Source organism: Zootoca vivipara, chromosome 1 (genome assembly GCF_965207765.1).
Source record: "Zootoca vivipara chromosome 1, rZooViv2.hap1.1, whole genome shotgun sequence".
Classification (NCBI taxonomy): domain Eukaryota; kingdom Metazoa; phylum Chordata; class Lepidosauria; order Squamata; family Lacertidae; genus Zootoca; species Zootoca vivipara.
Window position 1 is genome coordinate 5,813,393 of NC_142582.1, and position 19,671 is coordinate 5,833,063.

The 19,671-nt window shown below is 43.2% G+C and overlaps 1 protein-coding gene across 6 annotated transcripts in view; it reads left to right on the plus strand.

The window, feature by feature from the left end:
- Positions 1–19,671, plus strand: part of ERBB4 (erb-b2 receptor tyrosine kinase 4) — an 801,677-nt gene that overhangs the window by 745,306 nt on the left and 36,700 nt on the right. For all 6 annotated transcript variants that reach the window (XM_088667872.1, XM_060282295.2, XM_060282293.2 and 3 more), the window contains 2 exons: positions 14,122–14,277; positions 16,088–16,163. In XM_088667872.1, coding sequence (XP_088523998.1) covers positions 14,122–14,277; positions 16,088–16,163 — 232 coding nt within the window. The remainder of the gene's footprint in view (positions 1–14,121; positions 14,278–16,087; positions 16,164–19,671) is intronic.

The window sequence follows — 19,671 nt, forward strand, 5'->3', positions numbered from 1 at the left end:
CCTCCCCCCGGAAGAAGTGAAATATGTTTTTGGAGAGGGCAGGAAAAGCTGCAAAATGGGCAGGAAAGAACTTTAAAGGGCCGCTGGAAACTGGGATATATGATTTAGGTAAAGCAAGTTTCAATACCCAGTTTCCTCCAATATATATATATATATATATATATATATATATATATATATATATATATATATAATTTTCCAATAAGCATTGCATACAACTGTAAAAGCTATGGGTGAATTCAACTGCACACTAAGGCAATCTTTCCATAAAGTCAAGCATTCCTGGTTGTCGGAAAGAATGACCTCCCACTCTTCATCACCTGCATACTGCTCTGAGGGTCCCCCCCCCCAAAAAAAACCAAGTCAATTTCAGGGGTGCATGCAGAGAGAAGAGTAATAACAACAGTAATAAAACAACTGGAAACTGAGGAGGGACCCACAGGAAACACACCAGAATTGGGGCAGCATTTCAATGAAACATTCCAAGCCAGTGAGTTCCACAGCCCGAACATCACTAATAAGAAATCCATGTCCTTCCTGATTGACATGGAGCAAGGCCTTCTTCTGATGGCTGTGATGTGTGGGCAGATTCATAGGGCCAGAGACAACCCTTTAGTTATTCCAGCTCCAACCAGTTGAGAGGTTTAAAGGTAAGACGCGGCACCTTGAATTGGCCATGGAAATTAACTGAGAGCCACTCTAATGCTGGAATGATACAACAGAACAAACAGGCTCCGTTCGTCCGAAAACCCCTACCTATGGAGAGCAGCTATGTCAAAGGAGAAAATTTGATGTGTGGGGTTTTGTTTTGTGGTAGAGCATTCACAGATGATACTGTCTCAGGAGGGCTGTACTATACATTTTTATCAGTCTGTCACTTAGTATGTCTTGCCCAAATTCTGTGGGGTAGAGCTAGGCAGACTGCTCAACGGATGGTATTCAGAGCTATGGTCATCCAACAAATCATATATATAGCTTCTAATTAGGGGTATGTGGAACTTTGTGATTTTGCCCTGCTAACTTCCCAAACACATTTATTGCATCCTTTGAGTAATTTATATGGATGTATAATTTTTTTCCAGTCGCCCAATTGTTGTTTTGTATCTTGCACTGTGCATGCACAATGGATCTAGATGTATATACTTTGTTAGTCAAATAGCTTGCTTTATGTATCCAGCCATTCTAAATAGTGCTCATTATAGCTTTCCATTCAAGCCACAAACTGGCTAGCTATTGTGCACCCATCTGGTTTCGATCATCATTGTTCCTTCCTCAAAGCAAGAACAGAAATATTGCTCTATCCCTACTCCTGAGGCAGAATCTATGGCATTTTTCAAAACCATTGCACTCTCAGCTTTGATTCTAGTCCTCATGGAGGCACATTAATATATATCAAATATATTAATAAACATCGGAAGTTGAATGAAGAGACCTCCAAGGAAGAGTGAGCTGGCTATGGTCTCCATAGACAGAGGGATGTAATTCTTGACTTTACCCAGCTGCCTATTTGTTTCCGGAATCCCACTCCAGGACCCAACATGTTGCCCCACCAATACATTGTTTCTCAGTCTGAGTCACAGACAGCATCACAATTACAGCCAGAAATAATAAATAAAAAAAGGTAAAGGTAAAGGGACCCCTGACCATTAGGTCCAGTTGTGACCGACTCATCTCGTGCTCATCTCGCATTATTGGCCGAGGGAGCCAGCGTACTGCTTCCAGGTCATGTGGCCAGCATGACAAAGCCGCTTCTGGCGAACCAGAGCAGCACACAGAAAAGCCGTTTACCTTCCCGCTGTAGCGGTACCTATTTATCTACTTGCACTTTTATGTGCTTTCGAACTGCTAGGTTGGCAGGAGCTGGGACCAAGCAACGGGAGCTCACCCCGTCACAGGGATTCGAACCGCTGACCTTCTGATCAGCAAGCCCTAGGCTCTGTGGTTTAACCCACAGCGCCACCTGGGTCAATCAAACAGAATGTTAATTAACAGAAATAATTTATACCAGTAATAGAATTTGTGTTTTCTCATGATGGAAATATTGTATCACAAGCATTATTTGTAAGGGAAAACAGTCACTTTGGAAACAGAGGGTCGGATGCTGAGTGTTCCTTTTCTTTGTAAGGGGATGGGGGCTGGACAAAGAGAGAGGGCAGTGAACTGAAGGAACTAAAAGCTGCATTAAACTGCACATGCTGCAGCCCCAGAAATCATTTTAGATTTGTTTAAACCCAAATTAATTGAGGAGGAATGGAACAAAAAAAAAAAGGAACAGAACAAGGAAAATCCTTTCATCCCTTGACTGTTTTGCCTTGCCTGGAGAAAAATTTAACTTTGGTCCTCAAAGTAACTCTAGGTTGACTTAATAAAAATGAATAGAATTATTAAATTAAGTGGTTTGATAATCGTAGCTCATACTACCTGGGGTAGTTTGACACCTAAGGAAATGGCATGAATTTATGTGTGCGCATGGTGGGTTTTAAAAAATAATAATAATCCATCATCTTTTACTCCAGTGAACTATATCAGACAGTTACTGCTGCAAAAACTGTGTTCAGACTTAGCAGTACAGAATATAGTTCTGAAATACAGAATCCAATAGAATTGCCAGAAAACTTGAAAATCTTTGTTCTCATTCAGAATCAGGGGTGGAGGGTGAGAAAGTAGGTTTCCTGCCATTTTGTGTCACGTGACTTTACTTGCATACACACTTATGCTAGAAAGTCTGAAAATGGAAGCAAAAAGAACTGGGGATTCTGGGTGTATCAGTGCCAGTCTGCGAAACAGGTAATTCTGAACCTTGAAATGCAGAAGGATTTTGTTTGGGAGTGGGATTCAGGAGCAACCCTAGTCTCCTTTCAGGTGGCTGAGTTAGGTAGCCTTCAAGGACCCTTCGTCTGTATCAGAGTCATTCACATACCTAAAACTAATATCTTTCTGATGTCCAGAGTGGGCAGATTTTCAGATGTGCCCAACTTCCACAAAGGTCCAAGAATCTCACACCTCAGCCGAAGCTCCCTGATGCTGCAGTCATATGCTTGCAACTAGGAGTCAGCCTGGATAGCTCAATTGGTTAGAACGTGGTGCTGATAACACCAAGGTTGCAGGTCCAATCCCCGTATGGGACCACTGCCTATTCCCTTTCCACTCTATGATTTTATGATTCTATGTCTCTGGTGGACCATGCATACTTTTGGATGCAAAGTGATCTCAGCTTCCTCAGTCATGAATGGTAAATAGGTGAGTAGCATTTTCAGAGTTCCTACCTTGTATTCACGAGCCACAATAGGCAAAGTTAGATGGGTAGGTTGCTTGTACCGTTCTACCATTTGGTGATTTATCCTCCTTGAACTACTGCAGTTGCCTGCAATGGGGCATAAATTGTCCTTTCTGGCAATTATTCAAACATTTTCTGAGTAACGGTCTCTAGGACCTGGATTCAAATATTAAGGACAAATGGAAACTAACGGCTAATACAAAGTTCCAAAGTAATAATGAGAAAGTGGTAAAAATAAGTCTAGCACCTAAGAAGATTCAGCATACATAATGGAAGGCTCAAACACGTATTGGGTTTGATTAAAAGGGTTCCCATCAGTATATGATAACTAAATTGGGGTGATTGGACCAGTCTGTGGAATATCTCTTTGAGCAACTGGAGTTTCCTTTCCATCCATTTCAGGTTCTTCCTTCTTTTATCTTCCCATTAGCAGCTGCCACCTGCTGGTATCTGTAGACACACAACAAAATGGTTCACATAGACTAGTGCAGGTCCTGGAAGAGATAAATGGTTATCAAATGTTGTCTAGATTTAATGCCTTGAAATTCAGATAGAGATTTTAACTTCTAAGTGGTATGTATTTAAACGAATGAAATGTTGGAAGCAGGGGAAGAATCAGTTTAGCAGACAGACTGAAGTGCAATCAAATTGCTCGTCAAATATTCTAAAAACACAGGATCGTTATTGCATAGTAGCCACCTCAAATTTCAGTGGTAAGAACAGGGCAGGTTTGAGTGGAAACGGGCCCTAGGAATGTGCCCTGTGTTAGAATCCTACAACCTGATTGCACATGCAAGCAACCACTGTTTTCCTACACAGCTGTGTATGCAAATGCAACTCCCCCCTCAAAATAAAGCACATTGGGGAGGCAAATCCTCAAGATCTAAGTGATGCTCAAAGCTGGGAAATGTGTTATAGTACATTATGTGCCCAGTGCATTTCCTCAGGAGCAAGGCCTTATTATTCTCTCATTCAGTTACTTGTGGTTGACTTGAAGAATGCTGTTTCAGAATTGGTATCATAGAATCATAGAATGGTCAAGTTGGAAGAGACCCTGAGGATCACCTAATCCTTCCCCCTGCAATGCAGGAATAGGCAGCTGTCCGATACGGGGTTTGAACCTGCAACCTTGGTGTTACTAGCACCACGCTCTAACCAACTGAGCTATCCATGATATGAGTTTTAATTCATGGGGTTCCTGATGTCTATTCAAATAACATAGGTGTGTGGAGGGGGGGCACTGGCCATGTCTCTGGTGGCAAAGCGGGTGCCAGGGAGAGGGAGGTGCTGCCACCAAGCCAGATATGTTGGAAGTGGGTGGGTGGGCAGCAAGGGACTTGACAGCAGGGGCTGAGAGCTCAGAGGTGAGGACTGGAGGTCTTAAGGTGGCCTGGGATCGCCACAGATGCAGGGAGGTGTTCCACTGAGGCCATCTGGAATGCAACAGCATCTGAACCAGGGCCGTCTTAAGCATATCCGGCACCGTGGTGCAAAGCTCCCTCCGCCCCCCCCCCCGTTTCCCAGAGTTTTTAAGGGAGGGCGGCGGGGCTGGAGGAGGCGGGCAGAGGCTGGAGGGCGGCTACTCCGGCAGGGAAGAGGTGGAGCCTGGACGTGGCGGCTCCCGGCTCAGCTGGCCACTTCGTGCTGTGGTGGCCATGGCAGGCAAAGGCTCCGGGGGCGGCGCTGCTCCGGTGCGGTCATGGCGGAGGTGGGCAAGGGCAGCGAGCTGGTACCAGGAGGCGCCACATCCAGCCTCCGCCTCTTCCCTGGCACTTGACGCCCTGGCACCCCACACCACTAGCCTCTATGGGTAAGACGCCCGTGATCTGAACTGAACATCTAATAAATTGAGCTACTTCTGCGTTGGAAGAAAAGGGGAGGGAGAGATGGCTTGGTTTGCCAAGCGCAGTTTTAAACTCAGCCAGAAGGAGATTGCAGAAGCAGCGGTGGAGAAATTCTTACTTCACCGAAAATCCCAACTGGAGAATATCTGGTGCTGCTTTAAACAGCATCCTGCTTGTTTATTACCAACACAGGGAGTGCAAGGATAAAGGGACCTAAAAGCAACCCTGCACAAATGCACACCCCGCTGGCAGCAGCTCCATTGTGTGGGGAATAAGTGGCCAGAATCCCTCCCATTGTCTCAAGTGCCAGTGAGGCTTGATTGCACTTGCTCTCTTTCTCTGCAAACCGGGGAAGGCTGCACTTGTATCTGTTAATGTGGAAGTTGCCTTATTAATGGGCTGCACACTCCATTGATTTTTAATTAATTTCTAAAGAGACACAGAGGATAACTACTGCAGCCCACAGACAGCTCAACACTTAACTGCAATCCACATCTCTATTGATCTGCTGCCCGAGAAGCAGAAGTAATCCATTTTAAATACACTTGGAGAAAGTGCATGCGGGACACAATGCACTCCCCCTGTTGTAATTGTATTGGCAAGAGGTCAATGGGGGAGGGGGGAGGGGGCGGCAGAGCAGGGAGGCTGGTATTGTGCTGGCCTAGTCAGAAGAGCCTTTTGCATGTGGTTAATGTTTCAGGAAATCCACATCTCTCTTCTGGGTAGATCATAACTAAATCATTAGAAAGATGGTAGTCTTGGCTCCCTTGCAGGACAGAATTATGAGATCCTGGTGCTAGAGACATATTTTTGCTCTCTTAACAATCCATGATTATCCCTCTGGTTTTTAATAAGAAAATATTACTATGCTATGTTATCTAGCTCACAATGCCAGAGTTACAATGTAGTGTGTGTGTGTGTGTGTGTGTGTGTGTGTGTGTGTGTGTGTGAGAGAGAGAGAGAGAGAGAGAGAGAGAGAGAGAGAGAGAGAGAATGGTTGCATAGTTTCATTGCATGTTTTCACTATACAGTAATTCCTGTTCTAGTATTGAAGCCATTCTTTCTGTTGACATTCTTGACGCATCCATTTCTGACACAGCTGCAGTCCTCCTTGACATCTCCAGAGTTTTCATGGTCTGTCTCTGGTTTTAAATGGTATACAGTATCTTAATATTTAGATATGAGTAGCTACTTTTTGTTTTGAGATAATTAAGCTACAACTAATTGTTACAAATCATGTTACAATTGTTACAAAACATTTCTAAATGTTTCTGTATCGTTTGTTGAAATGAGGCTGACAAAAGGCCCCTTCCAGAGGGGCAGCCTTTGTCTCTGCAACGGCTCCTGCCTTCCAGTCGGTTCTCTTGCCCACTCCAATTCTCCAATTCTTACCCTCAACCTTGTATTCCTCCTCTACACTCCCTGTACAGTACATTCCCGTCACAGTTTATTTCCTTAAGGCCTTGGTTGTTGTTTTTTCCTGCACTGCCTCCATTTGCACAATTTATTGACAGTCACACTTCCAGAACCATGTACAGCAAATAGTCTTAAGCTGATGAACTGTGTTTCTTGCTGCATGGCTGTGCAAATAGCTTCCAGGCTGCAGCAGCATAATCCTGGACATGTAATTCAGGAGTAGGTCCTCAGTAGGTCCCAGGTTAGCAGTCACCTTCACACCAAAAACACACGTCCGGAAGGGAAGGCCTTGTGTCCTCCTCCAGTCGTGTGTGGTGAGCCCTCCGTCCCCAGGGTTTTGGCCCAGCACATGTGGCACTGGGCAGCAAATGGCAGTCTCCGCAAACGATGCGGTAAACCTTCATTATCCTTTTGGGGTGATTGTAAGCCAGTATCAGAATACAGAACATTTTGTAACTTCTTCAAGTTTGGCACATCATCTCCTTTTGTAGCGTGGAATATATTAATTGATTTTTTGCACCAGAGGGAAGAAATTATTATTTTGTTATATCTGTTATTTTGTCTGACACTGCTCTTTAAAACACCCTAGTGGTGTTCAGCTGTCATTCAGTGCAGAATCTCTTCAGATATAATTTGTCAGGGATAATAGGCACTTCAGCCGTAAATGTAGATATTAGCAACCAAATAGTGGGAAATGGCAATAATGCTCATCCACTTTTAACCTCCCTAAAGATATTGTTGTCTCTGGAATATCCCATTTGAAATCTACACTGCTTTCTGATACTTTAAGATGAGGGTTAGTTTATTTAATAGGAAATCCAAAATTCTGGGCATATCCCCCCAATTGTGTTGAATTTTGTCCCTGTGTATTCAGATTACATATTAGAGTGTGCCTCTCCAGGCTTCTAAGAAGACCTAGCTAGTGACCACTAGGATTGGACAAAAGGTAGTGAATGCAAGGCCACTCTTTCCTGATGATATTGGAGTGCCTACTTCTGAAAGGCATTTTAGGCCAGGACGTCAGTCTATGTGGAAGAGTGTTGTGAAGGGAGCGGGTGGGTATTCTCCACTTATCCCTCCTACATGCCTTTACCTCAGTGATTATTAGCCAGTTTGTCCCAGAGCAGGTCTCTCTAGTCCATTCTACTGGGCAATAGAAAATAATCAGAGGGCATGATTTTACTCAGAATGTGGGTCCCTTTTATTCCTTAAGATATATGTCACAGAAATCTACTGTCATTTTTTGGCCCTGATAACATCTGCTCCTGCTATCTCGATTGACCAGGGTTAATCCGTAATACCTGGCTCATGCTCTTGATTTATTTTTATAGAATAAACACCCTCTTGTCCTTTAAGTCAGCAGAGGGCAGGCTGTGGAAACTAAACCTTGGCATGAGAATAGGGCTATTTGCAAGCATATTTCTATTTTCATCTAGCAAGTGCTATCAGGAACATGGTGGTAACCACTTCTGTGCTTTGAAAATAAATTCAAAATTTGGTTCAAGATCTTTCATTTATAGTTACACGTCTAGAATGGTGATATCCCTAGGATTGTATGCCGACAGATGGTATTTGCAAGGGAAAGCGCACAGACATGGGAACAGCATCTGCTTCCCTCCTCTCACACGGGCCTTTTGCTAAGCAGCATTTAAGAGATTCATAAGGCACCTCTCCGTTCTAAAGCACCTCTCATGGCACAGGGGAAATCCTAGCCCAAGAGTCTGTTAGTGAGCAAGTCCTGATGAGGACTGGAAGGAAGCTGCCTGACCTCAGCAACCGCACAGCAAAGGGCAATTCCTGTCCCACAGGATCAGGAGCTTTTATGGAGGAAATCAGTTCCGCATCTCACTGCTGCCTGACTGTTTCATCACTCCCTGAGTATTACTCTGCTTCGATGTCACTCCATGGGTGGAGGATATTTTAAGTAGAGCTGCGTTTAAATCTGCCCTTCTCCTGTGAATGAAACTTCTGCTTTTCTGCCTATTCTCACAGCAGCTTGTGAGGTGATAAAAAAGTAAAGGACCCCTGACAGTCGCAAATGACTCTGGGGTTGCGGCGCTCATCTCGCTTTACAGGCCGGAGGAGCTGGCATTTGTCCACAGACAGTTTTTCCAGGTCATGTGGCCAGCATGACTAAGCCACTTCTGGCGAAACCAGAGCAGCGTGCGGAAACTCCGTTTACCTTCCCGCTGGAGCGGTTCCTATTTATCTACTTGCACTGTGACGAGCTTTCGAACTGCTAGGTTGGCAGGAGCTGGGACCGAGCAACGGGAGCTCACCCCGTCGCAGGGATTCGAACCGCCGACCTTCTGATCGGCAAGCCCTAGGCTCAGTGGTTTAGACCACAGCGCCACCCGCGTCCCATGTGAGGTGATGGGGTTGCCATATTTCAAAAAGTAAAAACCAGAACACCACCCAAAAGTTGTTGGGTTTTTGTTTTGTTTGTTTTTTACAAAAATGCAATTTTTTGATTGACTTGCCTAAGATCTAGGACAAAGCCCCACCTTTCGGAAGTTCCTCCCAGGTGTCAATTCCGCCTTTGAAATCCCAGTAATGTCTGGGGGAATCTGGGTGTATGGCGACCCTATGAGGTGACCCTTGGTGGTCGCCTGGCCTACTGGCCTGCCTTTTTTCCATCCAGTAAAAATTTCTGCAACTTCCCTGGCTACCCATACAGTGGTACCTCAGGTTACAGATGCTTCAGGTTACAGACTCTGCTAACCCAGAAATAGTACCTCAGGTTAAAAACTTTGCTTCAGGATGAGAACAGAAATCGCGCGGTTGCGGCGCGGCAGCAGCGGGAGGCCCCATTAGCTAAAGTGGTACCTCAGGTTAAGAAGAGTTACAGGTTAAGAATGGACCTCCAGAACGAATTAAGTTCTTCACCTGAGGTACCACTGTACTTCCTGAAGTGAAAAGGCTCATGGGAGGAGTCACCTTCTGGCATATTCCTCTGGGCTTTCATTGAAGCAAGCCACCCAGGAAGGCTGCACAGAATAGAGAACCGCTGAGATAATTTGTGGCATGAAAGAAAGGGCACTCACAAACATTCCCTGCCACCACAAAGGTAAGGCAAGTGTGACAAAAACCTGATTCCCCCCTCACCTATCTGTGATACTTTCCCCTCCCCTTTAATAATATTTGAATGCAATTTATTTTCTCATTATTTGATGGAGAACAGTAAAAAAAATTTCACTGCAGCACTAATTTGTCTAATTTTAAGAGGGGACAATTAGGAAACCATTTGTTCCTTGCCAGGTGCTAGTTGATGTTTTAGTTCTATTTCCTGTGTAGGTGGAATGAAATCACGAAACAATGCAAGAACACCAACTGTAAAGGATTTCATTGTGAGATATAAAGACAGCTATTGTAATTAATTGATTGCTCCTGTTCCTGCTAAGGTTCCAAGGAGACTTCCTCAACGTGCCTTTTGTTAAAACTGGTTCTAATGTCTGCTCAACTTCTTCATGTCTTCAGGCTCTGTTTCAAAGAGTGATTTGATGTTAGAGGAGTTTGGCAGAAATTGCCCTTTTAATGATATCCTCAGCAAGGAAAAACTTGTAGACATTGTGATAAGGGGGTTTATCAATTGTAAGGTCAAGCCTAAGGTTACCAGATGTCCCCGTTTCCCCGGGACAGTCCCCGGATTTACGACTCAGTCCCCATACAAAATCCATTGAAGTTGAAAAGTGTCCCCGGATTCATTGAAAAAAATCTGGTAACCTTAGTCAAGCCGATTCCAATATGTGAGAGTGGGGCGGCGGGGGGGGGGGAATAGAGGTATAGTTTTAACACTTGGGGCACTTCCTTGTTGCTCATATTGTCTCATATTAAATGGTGACATTTCTTAGATTGGTGCCAGTGCCCAGTGCATGCCGGCTTCTTACTGAAGGTGCACCTCATTCTTACCCTTGAGAATGTTTCCCTGTAGAGCATGTAAGAGAAGGTGGACCTTTCCTCTCTATTTCTTCTCCAAGAGTCACAGTTCTCTGCACATCACCTCTGGGAGCAGGCAGTTCCCAGTTGTTCAAAATTTCTTTCTTGTTTATTTATTTAAAAATGGTTTTATTGTGCTTCTTATGCTATGGTGCTGCAATAGTTTCAATTATTTTGTGCTACCTCTTTGTTATTACTGGGCTGATTGCTGCGATGACTGATATTGCTGGTATTTTGGTATTTTGTTCTGGTTGTGCTTTATGGTTAAGACTAGTTATTGATTATATTCTGAATATAATATTGGGAGTTGCCTATACACATTTTAAATAAATAAATTCTGCTGCATCTCTGTTTTGTGATTGGCAATAAAGCACACAAGCACTACAGTCACCAGATGTACTATATCTTTGAGATTAGTTACAAAATGTGCATGCATATTATGAACTGGCTTTTAGTGGTGTTTCAAACTCGCTGTCCACTATGGTAAATTTCTATTGCTTTGAGAATATGTCTTCTAGTTCTTAAGTGTTTGTTTTCACTCTGTGAAATTCAGTTTGCTTACTGTGTTTATGATCCTTATATACAGTTAAATATAAGTACAGTACATAATACCATGCCTACCAGGCTTGAAAAGGTCAAATGAAGCACCCAGGAAATATATATCTGAATTCTACATATCCAGAGAGCATCATTAGGTATCCTTCTCTAGCTTCAGTTCGTTTTGCCTGATATCGTTTGAGTTTTAATACAAAAAATTATTTCCGTGTATATATTGTGTGTGCTCAGCCACCCACAAAACACCTTAATAGGATGGTGAGAGGGAAAATCAATATGTAGTTTACTGTGACTATCCTTTCGAGGATATAGTGCTAAAGTGCTTACTATCTGCCACAATCCTGCAAAACCAAAACCAAAAACCCAAGAAGCATTTGCGGGTAAAGTGTCACTGTGGAACTTAGCAAAGCGAGCACAATGTCCTGCTCACTGCAGCTGGGCTTGTTGCTGTGGGTGTCCTCTCAACTCAGTCTTTGCCTTTCTGAGTGCCCTTAGGCATGCACATCTCATGTTCTTGGTCGCCTTGCACGTTAAGATGGTGGTCAGATTTCTTCCTGCATCACCATTTCACTTCATTTCCTCACTGTGCAGTGGGAAAGAGGATCCCCTTTCTTAAGACACAGCAAGGAAGGCAAGCTGAGAAAAGAGAGTCTCTCTCTCTCTCCCGGTTTGGGTGGGTTGGTTATATGTGTTTTGGCCCTGGCCCTCTTTGGACCTTGACCCTGTTCATTGCCATTTTGTGGTCTCCAACTACTTCCCCCTGATAGAATTTTACCCTAAGGGGGAAAACATTCCACCACCCCTCATGTAAGCCTTTGAGAAGTTAATAAGTACGACTTAAGGTTAATGAATATTGCCATCACTGGAAAAGCACGTGTACGTGGCGAGGAGTTCAATTTAATTTTGGAAATTCCAGTTCTGCATGCTTGTGTGGTAGTTGCTAACTCCTATGTTTTTGGCTGCTTACCCAGCCCCTGTTCCTTTCCGTCTAATGGGGCTTGCTCTGCATAACGTTTGGGTGAACTGTGGCCTCATTAGGCTGCAGATTCTTCACTCTTTGGGATTTCTATCATGTTAATGCCTGTGCTCGACCCAGGTGCCATCTAAAGCAATCTAGTGTTTTATAGCACTCCCCAGTATATATTGCTCATAATCATTTGACCCTCTGTGATTTACTTGCCTGCCTTTTTATTTTTATGGCTTTGGGTTTAATGTCAGAAACTGTTAATCCTTCAGTGTTCCAGGGCTCTGATGTTTCACAGCCAGCAGCATTGATTTGCAATTAGCAAGAGAGAATGTGCTTGCCTCTGCCAGTTAAAGCCTCTTTGAAAACAATGCTGTGTAGTCTGTGTCCAAAGAGGGTTTTTTGTGTGTGGGTCTGCTTCCAAACCTCTTCACTGTCAGCTGCTACAAAATCTATTGTAAATAGTAAAAGCCCCAAAAGGAGCATTTTGCGCAAGACATCCTATATAAATTTCAAAAATGTTCCATTGTGACTTCACCTCCTACATTTCCTAGGTTAAAATCAAATAGTTTTATGGCATTGGTATTTTGAGCCATGACACAGCTAAAATTTCCCCATTCTAATGCTCACATAGGCATCTTTGTTTTTTATTAGAATCAATCTTTTGTGATTTTATTACTTTGTTACTTTTCATTTATAACAGGAATAGTTTGGCTTCCATATTACAAAATATGCACTGAGAAATGGAATAATAAAATAATATGCTCATAGCTATCTTCTCATTTAGGCCACAGCCTGAGTCAGAAAAAATCTGGCTGATGTCTCTCATGGTAAATACTACACACACACACACACACACACACACACACAGCAAGAGAGAGAGCACCTTCTGAGGTCCACCATTGTGAAATAGCTATCAATTTCTAGGAGCAACTTTATTAGGACACCAGTAAAACAGCACATTAAAATATTGTCCCTGGTGGCAGGTTTCACTACAGGACCAATTTGCTAATGAGCAGAAGGGACTTTTTCATAAAGACCAATTCAAATTTCTTACTGCCCATATGGTATTTGTGCACTCTGGGAATCCATCAGAACCATTCCAGATACAGCCTTGTTACTAATAGGTTTTGCTTTAAGCATAAAACAAACACCAGGTCTGGCAGCCCAATGCCATGGCCAAACCAATCTATTTTCATTTAGCATGGTGCCATTTCCTTTCCTGTGTCACTGGAAAAATTAATGGACCCAACTTAGTTGTGTCCATTCATCAGAAACAAAGTGCTCTCAAAATAACCATGTGAGCATGCAGTATTTTATCAGAAATAGTCAATGGAATCCTTCATACAAAACTGGAAGAAGGGAAGTTAGGGATCCTGCATGGTCTCCTCAGAGAGACGGTTAACTTAATGCATAAGGGCTCTAGCAGCTCACCTTGATGAAAAAGTGGGAAATATCAAAAGGATGATGGCCATCTTGGCAGGACCTTTGCTTCGATGCTGACACATTTCACTGAAGGCATGCCTGTTTTCAAGATCAGCTGCCTGAGGTCGAGAGTATAGTCAAAGAACTACTGAAATAGAAAGATATCATATACAAACCCATATGCTTTTACATGGGCATCTCACAGCTCCTTTGTTTTGTATACATCGATGTTATCTGTCCCTGTTTTATGTCTGTAAAGAGAAAAATAATTTAGAAACCCAATAGAAATGATGATGTGGAGGAGAAAAATAGAAAATATCTACAATATCTAAGTCCTAATTGCAAAACTTAGCAGTTTGTGAAGGGAAACACAGATTAGTGTTTACTTGATCCATCTCTTTCTAGTCTGTGCTGCTTTATCCATAATTATGTTCCTATATATATATATATATATATATATATATATATATATATATATATAATTTAATGCATATTTCATGTGTATTTTGTCTCAATTTACATATTTATATGTTTGTTTTGGTATGTTTAAACTGCTGAGAGCTGTGCCACAATATTCAGGGGAGGCAGCTAAGTTCTGGTCCACACATTAGTCCAAGAGCTGGAAAAGTTTCTAAGGTGCATGTTGTGCAAATGTTTTACAAAAGCAAGACCTTAAAAACTGTTTTCTATTTTTTGCTTCTTAGGGAATGATGTACCTGGAAGAGAGGCGATTGGTTCACAGAGACTTGGCAGCCAGGAATGTCTTAGTGAAATCACCAAACCATGTGAAGATCACAGACTTTGGCTTGGCCAGGCTACTGGAAGGGGATGAGAAAGAGTACAGTGCCGATGGAGGAAAGGTGGGTGTTGGATTAAATCCAGGATTTGAAAGGGCCTTGATCCTAAGCCTGTTTCTTGATAAACCTTTGGGGAAGGTGAGTTTCATGGTTCCCATCTTAATACCAGGGCTGCCCATCCATGAGACAAGGTGAGACAACCGCCTCAGGTGGCAAGATCCACAGAGGCAGCAGATCCAGTTGCATTGCAGTCCTTGAAGGTTGGATCTGCCCCCTCCTTGGCAGTGCCCCCCATGCCGCCTGTTGGCGAATAGGTGCTACTGGTCTCCTCCCACCCCTAGGGAGGAAATTATGGGAGCTGCTCTGTGGGGGTCTCCTGGGCTCTGTACCCACCTCATGTGATTCAGAGCAGAGGCTACCCCAGTGATGGGCTTTGATTCCCACTTCAACCATTGGGTAAGGTTGATTTGATTCCCCCACCTGTTCCCGATATAGATCTTCACTCACCACTTCTACAGTAGTGAGGGAGTGCCATTTTGTGACATGCCTCAGGTGCTAAAATGTCTTTGTCTGGTCCTGATTGCTACCATTATAAACCTGAGGAACCACAACTGTTTCACGGTATTCTGTTGCAGGGATGCCATATAGCAGCGTTTCTCAACCGCTGTTCCACGGCACACTAGTGTGCCACGAGACGCTGGCTGGTGTGCCGCGACGTGCGGCGACGAGAAGGGCGATTTGCATTGTCACGCGCCTGGCGGCCGCCAATAATCAACACTAACCCGCCGGAAAGCAATATTTCTCCTCCTCTTTCCCAAAGCTCGGTGCAAACGAGCCTGGCGGCCCGCCGGAAAGCAATATTTGGCAAGTGTTTCTTACAGTCATAATTATAATATAGGGCGGCACAGAGTTAATTTTTAAAACTTTTTTAATGGTGGTGTGCCTCGTGATTTTTTTCACGGAACAAGTGTGCCGTGGCCCAAAAAAGGTTGAGAAACACTGCCATATAGTAATCCAATATTACATAGACAATGATCCCATACCTTGCTTGCATCCAATTCATTTCAATTTACTTTTCATTGGGAAAACCAATTACTGGTATTGATGGCAGGGCATGCAAATTAGGGTGACTAGACATGCAAATTCTTCCGCAAGCTAAGCTGGAGTGAAGAAAATACAGTGGTACCTCTACTTACGAATTTAATGCGTTCCGAACGCACATTTGTAAGTAAAAAAAAGAATTGTAAGTCGAATCCCATAGGAATTCATTGGGAGAAAAAATTTGTAAGTAGAAGCAACCCTATCTAAAAATTCGTAAGTAGAAAAAATCCTATCTAAACCGCATCCAAGATGGCGGACGGAGCTCCATTCGTAAGTAGAAACGTTCATAAGTAGAGTTATTTGTAAGTAGAGGTACCACTGTAGTGGCTAAGAAGGTACAGAAACTCTTAAACAAGCTTGTTGCTGGTTGTGGAAACACTTTGCGCAAACTGATTGGATGTTTGAGTTACTGTGGAGTCAGCAGTTCAGTACAAATCCCATTGAAAGTATGGAATAGCTAAATGGTATCCATTTTGCCATGCTTGTTCCTGCCAATGCACATCTGATTTATGGCCATGGTTCCTGAAAGCAAAGATTTCCTTCATGGAGGCACAAGGAGGGACAAGGCAGGGGGAGGTCAGTACGGTGCAGGCACAGTGGCAGGAAAGCACCTGGACCAGGATGAGCTCCCCATGCTTCTCCCCTCCCTGTCTCAGTAAGTACCAGTGATGCTTAGCACTGGGAAGCCAGAAGAGAACCCACCGACCACGGCTGCCTGTAATGTGAACTGAAAACACTAATTGCTTTTGCTTTCTTTCTTTTGTCATCCTAGATGCCAATTAAGTGGATGGCTCTTGAGTGTATACATTACAGGAAGTTCACACATCAGACTGACGTCTGGAGCTATGGTAAAACAAAAGCCTATTTGTTTTAATTCATTACTTTGTATCTACGCACGGAGCTCTTCTAATCTGTTTCTGACATTTATCTTACTTCCTTTAGTACAAAGGAGGAGGAAATTCTGTGGCTGGACTCATGAGCTCCATGTAGGAAGCATCAGGGGCCGACTACATGTTCCCTTAAGGAAGCAATTAGGTTGTGGCTTTTTGAAAATTAAATACCAGGCATGAAGAAACATTGCTATCAGCACCACTTGGTAACATCTCCCCCCTCTGCCATGCATGCACAGCATTGAGCTTTTAAATTTTTTTTTGGGGGGGGGGTATCAAATTGCCACCAATGGGAACTTTCCCCGACAAAAGCTAATTGTCATATGGAAAGAGAAATGTTTACTTAGAAGTGCTTACTTTAACCTCCTTTCCCCACAGGTCTGGTGCTGGTAGCAATCTCCCTCTCTGCGTACCTGGCATTTAATTTTTAAAAACTTCATTAACCTAATGTGCAGCTAGGGTGTCAGCTTGGAGTTCTGGTCTTTCCTGTCTTCCAGCAGGTTTGAGACCCCAAAGAACTATATTTGAGAGCCACTCCTGCTCTCAGAGCCTAGGGCTTGCCGGTCAGAAGGTCGGCGGTTCGAATCCTCATGACGGGGTGAGCTCCCGTTGCTCGGTTCCTGCTCCTGCCAACCTAGCAGTTCGAAAGTGCGTCAAAGTGCAAGTAGATAAATAGTTACCGCTCCGGTGGGAAGGTAAACGGCATTTCCATGCGCTGCTGTGGTTCGCCAGAAGCGGCTTAGTCATGCTGGGCACCTGATCTGGAAGCTGTACGCCGGCTCCCTCGGCCAGTAAAGCGAGATGAAAGCTGCAACCCCAGAGTCGTCCGTGACTGGACCTAATGGTCAGGGGTCCCTTTACCTTTACCTTTTACCTGTAAGTTAGGACTGTTGCTCCTACTCAAGCTACATACGCTATAAAGCAAGTCCTTGCCTTGAGCTTTGTTCCACACTTCCTCATCTGTTGGTTCTCTTCAAAAAGAAAAATCTGAATAGAGTTGTTAAGTTGTTTCTGTGAAATATTCCAAAATGTAATGCTACCTTGCAGTCCTTCACTGGTGTAACCAGCAGGTTAGTAGCAGTGTGGCACATCATGAAAAACAGTTATTTTCTGCTTAGCTTAAGATATATAGAAAAAATGCTGGGGGCCATAGTTTTCAACACTCCTTAGAAAAGCTAAGTTGAAAAGCTGTGAATGTTTCTGGTGGTTGTTGGTGTGTTTAAAAAAAAAAGCTGATGGGAATTTTTGTACCATAAAAGGAAATTAGTTATAACACAGAACAAATAAAGTGAGAGGGGGGATTAAACTGACAGCTAAGCAGACTGATCATTATGGGATCCATTTGTACTTCAGAAATAACCTTATCATTTGTAGGAAAGGTCGAGCGCATGAGGAATCTCTGAAATCCATAAACAGGGAATTAGTTTAATTTAGTTAATTGTAATATCAAGCTCAATTCATTGGCACCTGTCTGGCTGTTTGCCTCCTGAGCTCTTCCAGCTGCTACTGGAATGATTCCCTGCCCCTTTGATAGTGGAACCAGAGAGAATGAAGCCTGCAGGAAGCAATTAAAATAAACCTGGTCATCACTTGCTCTTGCAAAAGGTTTTGCAACAACAGTAGTACAATCACTCGTGTGGTTCTAGCTGAAATCTTATTAGGATGTGATAGCAAAATATAGTATTTAGCTCTTCGAACTGGCTACCTTTATTTTCTCTTGAGCTAAGGGAAAAAATGGACATTGGGACTTTATATACAAAGACATCCAATGGCCTCATTTGTGATATATGCCTCTAGTTAACAAAATAGCTGTGTTATCTGGGAAGGATTAACAACACTACAGAGAAAGACCTCAGCCCTGGAACCTTTGATGTGATTAATGCAGGAGCTCTCGGGTGCATAGCTGCCAAGTTATCCCTTTTTTAAAGGGATTTTCCCTTATGCTGAATAGGCTTCCTCGTGAGAAAAGGGAAAACTTGGCAGCTATGCTCGGGTGGGCAGCCATACCGAGTGCATCTTTACTCAGAAGTTAAGTCCCAGTAAATTCACTGAAACTTACAGCGCATGACAGCACCTGTAACCCTGTGGTCTCTTATATGTGATACACTTTTTTGTTGAAATGACTTGAATGTGCTTAATAGTGTGTAATTGCTAGTTTCCTATTTCTAAATGCATTGAGTTTTAGATTTACTTCCAGTTGCGAGGTTTTAGTATATATCGTTCTCATTTTTCTAACTTAGTAAGATTTGCATGCATGTGTTGTTTGTTCAGTCGTTTAGTCGTGTCCGACTCTTTGTGACCCCATGGACCAGAGCACGCCAGGCACTCCTGTCTTCCAGGATATTCAAATGGGATATTCCAGGGACAACAATATCTTTAGGGAGGTTAAAAGTGGAGGAGCATTATTGCCATTTCCCACTATTTGGTTGCTTTGTTGTTTAGTCGTTTAGTCGTGTCCGACTCTTCGTGACCCCATGGACCAGGACTCTTCGTGACCTCCATGGCCAGGCACTCCTGTCTTCCACTGCCTCCCGCAGTTTGGTCAAACTCATGTTCGTAGCTTCGAGAACACTGTCCAACCATCTCATCCTCTGTCGTCCCCTTCTCCTTGTGCCCCCCATCTTTCCCAACATCAGGGTCTTTTCATACATGCATGTATGTATCTTTAATTTTGATGACGATATCAGTCAGTCAAAGAACAGAACTTAGTGGCTACCCCACTGCTGCAACTAAAGCCCTGCTGCTCTTCCAGCTGGATCAGCTCCATATGGTGCCCCAGAGATGCCTGGATCCGGTGCTGGGATGTGTGGCTATTACCAGAGGGGAATAGTAGGGGGAGCGGAAACGCCACATGTTTGTACTCTATGCACTATCAATAGTTGCGTTACCTGCCCCTCTCCAGGCTGGAAGTAACAACCTGCAAAATATGATTACCACACTGGAGGCATATTTTAAATGACCTTTAAAATAAAAGAATTAAAAAAGACCAAATAAGGAAGCTGCTGGGACAAGAGAGTAGTTTTGATATTAAACTAGGTCTTTGGGGATAGAAAAAAGATACTTTTGGCTTTGTGTGTGTTATTTATCTTTTTTCCCAGCTGAAAGAGAATAATAATAATAATAATTTTGAAGACATTTGAAAATAGTGTCACACTTACGAAAACAATGCACTGCCATAAATCATAAGGCATTTCTAAATATATATGATATAGACATGCATCACACACTGTCACTGATTTTGAGTGACATGAAACATAAAAACAATACAACTTTTTTGCTTTTGGGTAAGCTAGAGAAAATGTGCTATTTTAGAAAATAGGTTTCTCTCTCTCTTCACAATAGAAGTTTCTTTGGTGTGACTGGCATTTTCTTTAACTTTTCCACATTTTAAAATATTGGCGTACTTTTTAAACTCCACCCCTGCAAATATTTTCCCCTTGTGATATGCAGTATTCTTCCCTTAAGT